Source organism: Oryzias melastigma, unplaced genomic scaffold (assembly GCF_002922805.2).
Source record: "Oryzias melastigma strain HK-1 unplaced genomic scaffold, ASM292280v2 sc00251, whole genome shotgun sequence".
NCBI lineage: Eukaryota > Metazoa > Chordata > Actinopteri > Beloniformes > Adrianichthyidae > Oryzias > Oryzias melastigma.
Genome location: NW_023416891.1, coordinates 441,937 through 453,694, shown reverse-complemented (window position 1 = coordinate 453,694; position 11,758 = coordinate 441,937). Strand labels below are relative to the sequence as shown.

Below are 11,758 nucleotides of genomic sequence, written 5' to 3'. Positions count from 1 at the left end.
CTTCTCAAAAAACCTCTGAAATTAGTAAGCATCCCACAGGGTTTGCTATCAGAATTTATCAGATCAACAATTCCATAGATAAATGAGCGCCTCCCAGCATGAAGGAGGATTCTGAACACTTTACAGTGAAGGATTTCTGGACAATATTTATCATAAATCTCACAAGTTTACAGTTAGCGTGTTGTTGTTCAGGTTTTTTTTTTCTTTATTGGTGAGAATTCCCTTTTAAACTTTCCTATTGAAAACATTTTTTTCTTTCCTTTGCCTTGACAACAAACTCTTCTGATGAATTAAATTAACAAAATTTCACAAACTCAAACAGAATTGTTCTGTTGCTGTGTATTTATAAAAGTTTCATCCTACATTTTAATATTTTTAGTTACAGCCGCTAAATCTGTTTTAATTTCTCGTCGTGCGTTGGCCAATCCTGGTAATAATGCACATGAAACCTGAGAATCCTGGTTGACTCTTAAAATCAGGTTCTAATCAAATCCTTACTTACAAGCTATAGGATGGTTTTGGTGGCCATGGAGACGCAGCGGTTCATTACTCGACGTGCACATCCAAGGTAGCAACCATGGTTTGTGAGAGCTGATCACTAGAGAACCTGTTGTCTCAGAGTTCTTAGACATTGTCTTTATCTCACAGAAACACTTACAAGTATTTAACATCAGACAATGTTTATCATTTAGATACCAGTTAGACCAGCATTCATTGCGGGTTGAGTGGGAAGACTATGAACTCAAGTTTATGCCCGATCCAGTAATTTTAATAAATTTGTTAAAAAAAGTCACGTATAATTTCTATTCTGTTATTCTTTTGTAGCAAAGGGGACTCTCTCCTTTCCATGGATGCGTCTTCATTTTGGACCTACCTGTCTGTCACTCCCCTAACTGCATCTTCCATCATTTTATTCTTCTCAGGCATTTCTTCTTCCCTGCTGTCCTTTAAAAGGCCCCATTGATTTAATGTGATGGACAGAGGAGATGAGAGGTACCGTTGCTCTGACAGCAGTAATACTCTTGCCTCCAATTGACCCGGTCCTCTGCTACCACAGTCAGTCCTGTTTATAGACAGCTGAGGCCATAAATCTAGTATACAAGAGGATTCGACATGAGTGCGAGCCGGGCAGACCGAAAGTAGCTGTGGGAAAGTGAGTGCACAACTGGGGTGTATCTGTGTCAACAAAAGGGGGGGAAAGATGTAAAAGGGATTATCCTATAGAAAGAAACAGTTTGATTTTTAAATATAATTAGGAAATAATCGTTGATGTTCAAGTGAAGCTTCTGTTCCAACCCTCGAGTTGTGTGTGTTCTTGTGCTGCTGTCTGCAGGTTGCCTCTTCTATATTCCTCCAAATTGTCAGCAGCTAATGAGAGTCAGATGATTGGAGCCAGCTGACATGGCGGTGCTCAGCAGCGGGGGCATCATTCAAAGACTTTTGCAACGTGAAGCGCATTTGGATGATTTGCCTGTTTTGAACCCAGCGCACCTTTTTGTTACCTCTATTGCAACCCATGGTGTGTGAGGAAGCACTTCCCACTAATGAGACCCGCTGCACGTTGCAGGAAGAAGCACAATTTAGTGGAGTCTTCTCGATTCATTTCGTCAGACATCTTTAAAATGCAAAATGGCCGTTTATTGGACTGTGCCTGCTATGTAAAGCTTTTAGGAAAATAAAGAAGTGCCTGTGCCGTATTGACTGGAGTTTGCTCTGCCCGGGTCAATGGACGATGGAGCATAATAAAATGAGTTTTGTGAGTCCACCCATGGGACCAATCAAAATGCTCATCCCTAATAATTTGGGGAGGCCGTAGTGCAGTGGGTAAATGATTGATAGCTGACCGGAAAATCACAGACTCGTTCCTGGCTGTGTGCTGATGTGTCCTTGGAGAAGACACCAAAGCCCACTAGATGGTTCTAGGGTGGTGCAAATGTTTAACAGTGGAATGAATGTGTGTCTGGACCATATGGCATAATTAAAACCTTCAAAACAGTCCGCCTTCTAATCTGGCGTGTGTGAATTGTGGTTGTGCTTACTGACCTCGAGTTCGGTGGTACACAGTGCTCTGTCTAAATGTTTTAGTACGACTATGAAGTTGTAGCTCTTCATCGATCGTTGGAGCGATGTCGGTACCGTAGTCAAGATCCTGGAGGAGTTATATCTACTATTCTTCGAATGTTTGTGAATGGCTTGAACATAGTTTGACTGTTTTGTTTTGATGAATGTGCCTCACAGTCAGAACAATAGGCTACTTTTAAATGACGGTCCAACAGTGGAAACATTCACCCGAATTGCCTGGTCCACTCTAAACCGGATTGTACTGTACCGCTCAGTGGATACGAGGCTTTAGTTTATGTTCCTCTCACAGGTCTGTCTACCCATTACTGACGGATGTACTCACAGTTGGAAGAAGCTTGGTGCAAAATGCTAAAGTGGTGTAAATCTTGTAAATCTTGCTCCAGGCTTTTTCCTCAACAGCTCTACTCTAATATATAAAAGACTTGGTGTCATAGAATTCCATACAAAGTGCAATTCTTTCCTTGTTTTAAAAAAGAAAAATCTGAGTCTCTGATTGAATTAACTTTTGACTCATGATCAGATGCTGCATGTTTTTCCATAGAGCCTTAAAAACAAAATAAAACTTGCGTAGCGACGTGCAAACAGTGTTTTAAATGCAGAAGCCCATATACATGAGTTGACATGGACTTTTTTTATCAAAAGTAGTCGCTCAAACGTGCGTTTCCGAGCCCAGTGTGAACGTAGCCTAACATATTTTTGGGCCTTCTACGAACGTAGTAACATGCTATATAAGTTTACACCAACTACCATTTAATTTGAGGTCTAACAAACTCTAAACAGCAGATTTGACAAGAACACAAATGCGGAAATATTTCCTAAAACAAATGGAAATGTCCCGTTTCAAACCTTCCCCCAGTGGCCAAATAAAGAACTGCAGCTTTTGATACTTTGTAGTTTGCATCCAACTTAAGAATTGAAGGTAAAGCATAAAAGAAAGAAAGCAACATAAAAGAAAGAAAAACAAATGAAATGCCCCGACGACTCGAAAACTCTCACAAAGGCCTCTATTTCATGTGATCTAGGATTTATTTACAGAAAAGCCACTAATTAGACTAAAATAACCAAATTACAAGAACCAAAGCCTGCACGAGTAAAGAAGGAAGCTAAGCTCTGTTGCTCCCAGCTGTTCTGACAGAAGAGGCTCGGTATTTGAACGCTGCCCTGGAGATCCTCGCCCAATCGGGTGCTCTGGACAATTAGGCACTAATCTGCAAGCAAAGATGGAGGAAGAAAAGAAAGACAGACAGAAAACCTTCCACTCCAGCACAAAACATAAAAGAAAAAAATACCCAAAAAAATAGAATTACAGCAGGAGAAAAACTTTAAAATGTACTGAAACTTTTTATGTTTTTCTGTTTGTTTTAAATTTTTATAAAAATGTAATATTAATGACTATATTGTGATACTTGTGGCAACACAGTCAGTCCAACTGGGGAATTGTTTGGATCAATACATTATGCTGGTCACATCCACAAGCGCTGGTTTGGACTTAAAGATCAACAAAATTAGATCATTTACCAGCTGCTAGACGGATCCCAAATCCTCAGTTTGGTCCTTATGAAGGCATAACTCTGCGTAAGGGTCTGTTTTGTAAAACCCAAAAGACTAAGGAACCAGAAGGAAAGTCAAAATGTTTATTAAATCTCGAGCGGGTCCTGGAGGAGAGCCAGCTGTCGGCAGGATTCAAGTGAGAAGTTCCCCCACCACAGAGTGCAGCACAGCCACCGTTGGACCAAACAGAGGTTTTAATGTTAAGAAGAGAATAAAATGACAGAATATTGTCTTGATCAGGTGTTTTACTCCTCTTTTTTCTAGGCGTAGTGCCAGGAAGAACAAAAGTGCAGGTAAATCTTGTAATCTTGGCAGCCTGGGGACTTTCTTCGGCTCTTCTTCAGCTTTAATAAAAAAAATCCTTGTTCCTAAATTGTCTCCTTTTTCTAGAATCACAGTGGGTATGGACAAAAATCTTGATTTTTGCATAGATTATTTACCCAGCAAGTAAGAACGTCAGTTTGAAGAATATGCCAAGAAACACGCTAAGAATAAAATAATATTTTTGGTAAGGAGTCCCATGTGGTCCAATTCACAGAAATGGATCTCATTCTTGGGTCACTAACTGTTGATGTGGTCAGTAATGAAAAAGGGTTTTGCAGGCGTGGACTTGAATTCCTGGTGATTGTAGCATGGCGGTATGAAGGACTGATGGAGGAGTGTCTCTTCTGTGGAGTTTAAAGCACTTTATGCCCATTAATGACATGACTTGCTCCTATAAAGTTACCTCAGACCCTCAGCAACAATTTAATCCAACTCACCAAACAGGAAAGACAAATCTTTAACTCATTTACTGTGTAAAATAAAAAAAGAAGAATAAAAAAAATCCTCCTCTGACCAATCTCTACAGTTCTTTCATTTTTCCTTTTTTTTTCATTTTTAATTAAATTGTTTTAGAGTTCAGTGAAACGCCTCATCCCTCTGACATACTACACTCCCCGTTGATGACAGAAGAGCCAAGAGTTCATCTACAAAGAGATTCACTGACAGCTGAGACAAACTATTATATCCATAACTTTAACTAACTGATTATTAATTTCATTCATTCGGAGTTTCCTCAAACATAGATGCAGATTCTAAAAAGGAAAAGAGTCTGCGGGTCTTTAGTGGAATCCCAACAGCACTTTTTTAAGTCAAGGCCCGGGGGCCGGATCCGGCCCTCCTGGTAATTATATCTGGCCCCCCAGATAACAGGATATATTTTATGGAGATTAAAATCTTTTGAGATATTTATAAATGTAATTTTTCAATATAAAATGAAGTAAAAGTAAATAAATGTGAGTGTTTTTTTTCTTTTAACATTTAGTTTACTTCTGACTTATTTAATTTTGACAAAATATCTTTTTATGGAGAGTGAAATATTGAAAGTTATTTGAGTTTTAAGTTGATTTACTCTGGAATAATATTCCTGTCTGTTTTTATTAATATTTGCGACTTAAAAAGTTCATAAAGTTTTAAAATTTTAGTTTTACCTAAGGTGTGTTTTGGATTTTGGCCGCGGTGTGCGGTTGAGGTTGAGACCCCTGACCTACACCTCAGGTTGACCATTGTTTTAGATCAGGGATGTCAGAAGTCACTAGGGCTTTCCCTTAAAAAAACAAGGTCAGACATCTCGACAGCTTCAAATACCCCAACAATTGGAGCGATAGGGAGGAGCCAGAGTGATAGGGAAGCTAGTTTTATTCGGTAATGGCCATGATTTTTTTTGTCTCCTTTCAAAAAAAGAAAAGAAAAACTCAAAACATAAATATGTTTCTGCTAGGTTGAAACTTACTGCTGTGCAAACGATTTAATGAGCTAATAACAAACCAGCATCACATGTTGCTGGACCGCACCTGAACACCACCCTGAATTCATCTATTTTTTCCTCTTTCATCTCATAGTCCACCAGCAGTTTCTATAGTTTTCCACCGGACACACCTCTCACACCCACACACAAATAAATCCCTCACATTTTGTCACATCGTATTAATCAAAGGTTTGGTTTTAAATAGAATTGTACTCACCATCAAGGCTTCCCTCCACAGACATTCAAACCAGAGCAGTGTACACATCATCATGAACATCCATTTACAACAGGAAACAGGAAGTGATTTCACATTCAAAATTCCTAAGGTTTTTTCTCTTTCAGTCTAAAGTATTTATGGTTTTAACTCAAAAGTTCAAATTCTGTTCGGAATATATCTAATTTGTAATTTACGTTTCAGAATTTTTTTGAGTTGTAAGGAGAGATTTGTTTGATTATTGGCCTGTGGGAGGGGCTGTGGTTGCAGTGGTGGCAGCAAGCTCTCCCAGAAACAGTTGGAGTTTTGTTTTTGTTTGGGAGCATAAAATCCTTTTTTTTTAATATTCTAAATTTCTGGCATGGTCATCCTATTTTTGAGTGTCTTTATTCTTCACGATTAAGAAGTATCCCGTCACACTGGTCAATAGCTGTAAGCAAATATAATAAGTTAATCATCAGCACATTTCATTTCAACTGGGATGTTCTAACTAGAGTGGTAATAATCACATTGTTGAAAGACCCACTTTAATGAAATTGGCATTATTAACATGCTCTTGTAGAATAGTTCTCATGATGGAGGACATATATGAAATAATTTAAGATTAAAGTTGAATTTATGACTATTACTTTATTTAAATCATGATGATCAGAAGCAGATAAAACCTTGCAGTTTGAAAAAGCTCAGGTTTGTGACAAAGTCTCTCTGCTCCACTACAATTCTGATGGATCAACTTGAAGATAAGTAGATCCATTAATGTCTTCATTTTACTTGTCTGAGTTGGAATCTGGCTGGACAGATAGCTGGATAGCTTTGATGTTGCTATGCTAATGTTAGCTTGGGGCTGTGAGAAGCTGTAAGCTAGCAGCAGGAGAGTGTAAACACAGGAATGCTGGAATATTGTTGTAGGGTTGCTTCCACCCAAAACCAAGAGGTGAATTTCTAATGAGCTCATGCTGCTCTGCAGAAAATATGTCTTAAAAAATGACACAGAATTTTTAGTTTTCCTAAAAACTAATATTAAACAGATAAAGTGAGTGGGATTCTTCCCAGGCAGAAAGTTATGGAAAAATAGCGTCTTCAAATTCAGACGTCACTCCCACCCAATGACGTCATCTGTAGTGCTCGAAGATACATAACATCGGTTTTAATACTTTAAAATAGTCATAGTAAAACAAAAAGTAATTCAGAGCTCACACACATGAAGAAATGTGCTTTTCCTCCTCTGCACAGTGCAACGCGGTTTACCTACATGGCAGAGGTCTCTGTATCCCTCCGCCGTGGGGGCTCACCCTTAAAAGAACTATTTCAGACAACCCTACCCCTTCAAATGCCCCTACAATTGGAGGGGTAGGGAGAAGCTGTAGGCGTAGAGCAGGAGTCTACAACCTGCTACTCCAGAGCTACGCTGGCTCTTCTACCCCTCCATTGTGGCTCTCTGGTTAAAGACAAATACAAAGATTTTAGTTTAAAAAGTCACAGTGAAGTAAAGTTTTTAAAAAAGTCAAATAAATTATCACTCTGTGTGCATCCAAAGCACAGTAGCCATAGTGATTCGATAATAGATGTAAACATTTTGACAAATTCCAGTTTTTTAATGTGCCTCATGGTTAAAAAAAAATGCAGTTAATTAGCTCTGTTTTAATTATAGAAAGTTAGATTTACGAGTTTCAGCTACGAAGGACCACAAACGTTTATTTTTTTTCTTTTATTGCGGACATTACAATACCTACCACTAGATTTGCTTCATCAAAATGATTCTACGTGACACAGGAAGTCTTTTATTTTGAAAGGAGGTTTAGTAAACTTCTGTTAAAAATGTCATATTGGGAAAAAATATATATTTTTGTATTTTTATGTATTTATATTTCTCATTAAAATAACAACATAAATATCAATTCTTATTTTTCTAAAGGATGTGTGACTCCTACTGGGTTGTGGTCAGAAAGAAATCGCCCCTAATGGCTCTTTGAGTGTTAAAAGTCGCAGGTCCCTGCCGTAGGGGAAGAATTAGGATTCTGCCTTTAAGAAAATTATTTCATATTGAGCTGATCAGAGATATTTTAGCTCAATTGCTCTGATTCCTCAAAGGTAATCAAGTCTCTGTCGTCGACTTATGTTTTGATTTTGATCTCTAAAGTCTGATCTAAATGCAAAAGCAGAAAATAAAGATACGATAGCTGCAAGAAATATTTGTTTATGGTGAAGCTTCGAGGTGAAAAAAAAATTAATGAAGAGCAAGTTCTTTCTTTTCTGTCTCAAACTTGTTTTAAATCCTGATTTTGTTAAGAGTTTTTTTTTTTAATGAAAAGCTAAGAAATTCTAAACATCACAAATTTAAAAATGCTTTTTTTCCCCTAAACTTTCAGTGCGCTCATTATTCACTCCGAACACACCGCTCCGACTGTTTCCATGCGATGCTGCAGACATTCTTACACAATCCCGACTACTTTCCATCTTCCGCAGGGAAGGTCAGACCCGAACGCTTTCAAAAGCGAATTTGTATTCATCACATCTCCATTCAGACCAAACAAACAAACAAACGGACAGCCAGCAGTGATGCGTTATCGCTCTGCAGGTAGTCCGCCCATGAAGCCCGCCTCTTACTAGAATCGGATTGTGCGAGTACGACTGTGACATTTGTATTCTCGGCCTCATCGTTCCAGCTTGATGAGACTTCCCAGCTGACGTTGGCCGCTTCTCTCCTCTGGAACGCAGGCTTCAGGCGTGCCAGTTGTGATCTTCTTCATCCTCTGAGTGGTTTGTTGCTGGTATTTGAATAGAGGAGGGTGTGTGTGTGTGTGAACAGATTCTCCCGAGACAAAGAGGAATGTGCCTTCGAGGAGCACAACAATCGAAACGGAAAAGAGATCAGGAGGAGAAAGAGACACGAAAAAAGACGGATGGAGGACTGAAGGGAAAAGGAGGATCTGAGAGAACAGAGGAGGCGGGGAGAAGTTTTAGCTCCAGAAAATGCAAGTTAAACCGTCTCTATGAGTCAGGCTTCCTACTGTAGACGCAAGGACAAAACCTCCTTCATAAACATCAACACAGAGGAGCCTCGCCAGACTTTTGCTCAACTTCATTCTGTAGCGTCTGCCGGCTCACACCTTCAATTTTCAGTCAAGTTTGAGCACAAAACTCTAGAAATTTAACTTTTTATTTGGCAATATGTAAATAAAAACATCTCTGTACAAAGTTTAATCCTGAAGATGATTAAATCTTCTTATAAGTGCTTCAGCTTCACAGAATTATAAAAAAAAAATCAGTAGCAAATGAGGCAAAAGTTGCTTTTTCTGCACACATAAACAAGGCACCTCATCATAATTCTTCCTCTTTAGTCTATAAAAGAAAAATAACGAGATTTTTTGTTGTGAAAATCATTATTCGATGGTGCTTCTTCCACATTTTCCGTTTTTCTCAAGCTTTTCTCATAATTAAAGCAATCCTTCATCTGGTAGAAGTACTTCATTCATCCAGGTCCAGCTTCGTGTCGAGTGTGAGGACGTCGGACCCTCCGTTCGTTTGTCACGGGCACCAGCTGGTGAGGGGATACAGCATGCAGTGAACGGTTTTAAACCTGCAGGAGACAAGAAACGGGACAGGTTCAGGTCCGAATCTGTGACGACGTCTGAAATAAATCAATCAAAAAGAGTTTCAATGTTGTTGTTTTTGCAGTTTACACACACATTCGGATAAAAATGTTTTGTGGCTTTTTTCTCGTGATTTAGGACATATACAGTGAAAACTAAGCTGAAGAATGCATTTGAGTACTTTTTTAATTTAAATTGTTGGAATCAGGAGCAGACGAAAAACGCAGATCATGTTTGTTACATAGAAAATATAATGTAACAAGCGCCATTCCAATGCATCCACTTGCAGACAAATAGACCCATTTACGTCTTTATTTTCCTTGTCTGAGCTGGGATCTGGCTCAAAACTGCACGTCTGGATAGCTCTGATTTTGCTCGCCGGTTTTGTTGCACTGGTATTGTTAGGCTGGGGGTAGGAGGGCGTAGTAGCGAGAGAGAGCAACAGAGAGGGAAAGAGGGGCGGGGCTGCTCCAGAGGCACATTTTTAATGAACTCCAGCCACTCTGCAGAAACTATGTTCTAGAAAACGTTACAGGTTTTATGGTTTTAGATAAAAACGACATAAATATAATGAAAAAACTACAGCGAATGATTTAAAATAGATCAAAAGATGGTCGAAATGTCAAAGTAATGAGCAAATGACAGGAACAAGGACATGAAAACATGTCAGCTTCAACTTCTGGACTTGATCCAAATTGGAAGTCTGTTCCAGTGGACAGACTGTTCCATCGTAATAAAGGCTGCAAAATAACATCAAATGAAGATTGAAACTATGGTACCAAACCGTCAACTCACTTTCTCTTCATTCAAAAAAACTGAAGTTTTCAAGTATTACTTGAAAACATTTTTTTGTGCTTTGCTAATGTGCTCCATTATATGTTACATTGTCTTTTCAGTATTTTGGGAAGATCCTTCTCTCAGAAGAATACTCACCGCAAATTCATTTTTAAAGTTTTTCCTTAAAAAAAGTAAAAATAGGGAGAAAATGAGGCATGCTGAAGTGCTGACGCACATGTGAACATCATGGAAGCAAAAGCAGCACAACCTGACAGAAAAAGGTTTTCTCCAATCATCTTGATTTAGAACTAGTTTTGCTGGAATCATATTTCAAAAATTACAGTTTTGGGGGGTTTTGTCAACATAAAAACTTTGTTTCTTTTATCTCAGTATACAAAGTAAAAAAAATATATATATCAGTTCTTATTTTATTTTATTTTCTCTAGCTGCATTAAACATGTATCAAGCTTGAATTCAGATACCTACAAGGGATTAGTCTTATAGACTACGGTCAAATATCCCACAATACCACAGTGAGGAGACCTAAATCGATCTAAACATAAACAGCAGCATGTGTAATCGGGAGGCGGTTGTTGCCTATTTTCCACTCCGTACAGAAGCTGAGGCGGTTTTAAGAAAAAAAAAGTCATATTTTACAGCGACTGGACGAGTTTTCTCTAAAAGTTGACATAGGTCAGTGGCCGCCCAGCCACATTTCAAGGTTGTGTGGTAGCAGTCCGGTGAGAGACAGGGAGGGCGTATTACTAAAATTCAGTTCCTCATTGTCAGGTAGTGGTGGAGGAGACCAGGCTTGGTGATAAAGTAACCAAAACATGACAAAAACCCATGGAGACAGAAAATGGCAGAACACAGGAGATGACCTGAGGATGAGGAACTGAAACCAGACACTTAAATCCACTGAGGTTGATTCACTAAATGAAGACAGCTGTGGATGATGAACCTGAACATGGTGAGACTGACAGAGAAAACAGAACATGACAAAACCTAAACACAAAAATACCACTTTGGGGTTCTTTATACTGAAGATTGAACAGTTTAATACACTTAAAAGCTCCAAAAGTTGATTTTTTTATTGGTATGGCCTCTTTAAATAAGTCCTAAAAAACATTAGGGACTGTTGTTTTATTTCACATCATGCTCGTTTTATAATTCCATATTTCATTTTCAAAACAGAACAATGATTAGATGCATTTTATGGAGTTTTTGCATCCTGTAAAGCCTCGTCTCTGCTCACTTCATCCTCTGAGTGTGAAGCAGAACTTTGTTCTAGGGTTTCCTGGAAACCTCTTCATCAGGTTGCTCTAAAGAGCACTTTGGGTTGCACTTCCCTGCAGGTGCAGTACAGATGGAGCCTGTTTAACTGCAGAGTGTTAATGTAGACATTATGTTATCTGCATCTTTATTCTGTCCTTTCAGCATTCAGTGGCATGCGCTCACATTAAAATGATAGACAGCAAAGCAGCCTAAACCAGTGCAGCAGGATCCTCTAATGAAGATGTCATATAGATTCAAACACGAAGATGCTTTATTGGTCTTAAGAAGGTTTTTGTTCTTGTTTGTTACTGAACAACAGAGCCTCTAAAGACCTGTTTCCACTTCTGCAATAAAACTGAAAAACAGCATTTTGTCACATTAAAACTGGAACAAAGTCAGAATACTTTTTGCTCTAAATACGCGTTTTCAGGTGTAGATTTTAGATAAACATCTCTGTCCATTCATCTTAGCTTGCAT

General features: G+C 38.6%; 1 protein-coding gene across 2 annotated transcripts in view; it reads right to left on the bottom strand.

Annotated features, from left to right (window-relative positions):
- Window positions 1-8,822: 8,822 nt before the first annotated feature.
- mfng (MFNG O-fucosylpeptide 3-beta-N-acetylglucosaminyltransferase) overlaps window positions 8,823-11,758 on the bottom strand; it is a 27,508-nt gene continuing 24,572 nt past the window's right edge. For both annotated transcript variants that reach the window (XM_024264840.2, XM_024264841.2), the window contains one exon: window positions 8,823-9,216. In XM_024264840.2, the coding sequence (XP_024120608.1) occupies window positions 9,165-9,216 (52 nt within the window). In that variant the 3' untranslated portion in view covers window positions 8,823-9,164. The remainder of the gene's footprint in view (window positions 9,217-11,758) is intronic.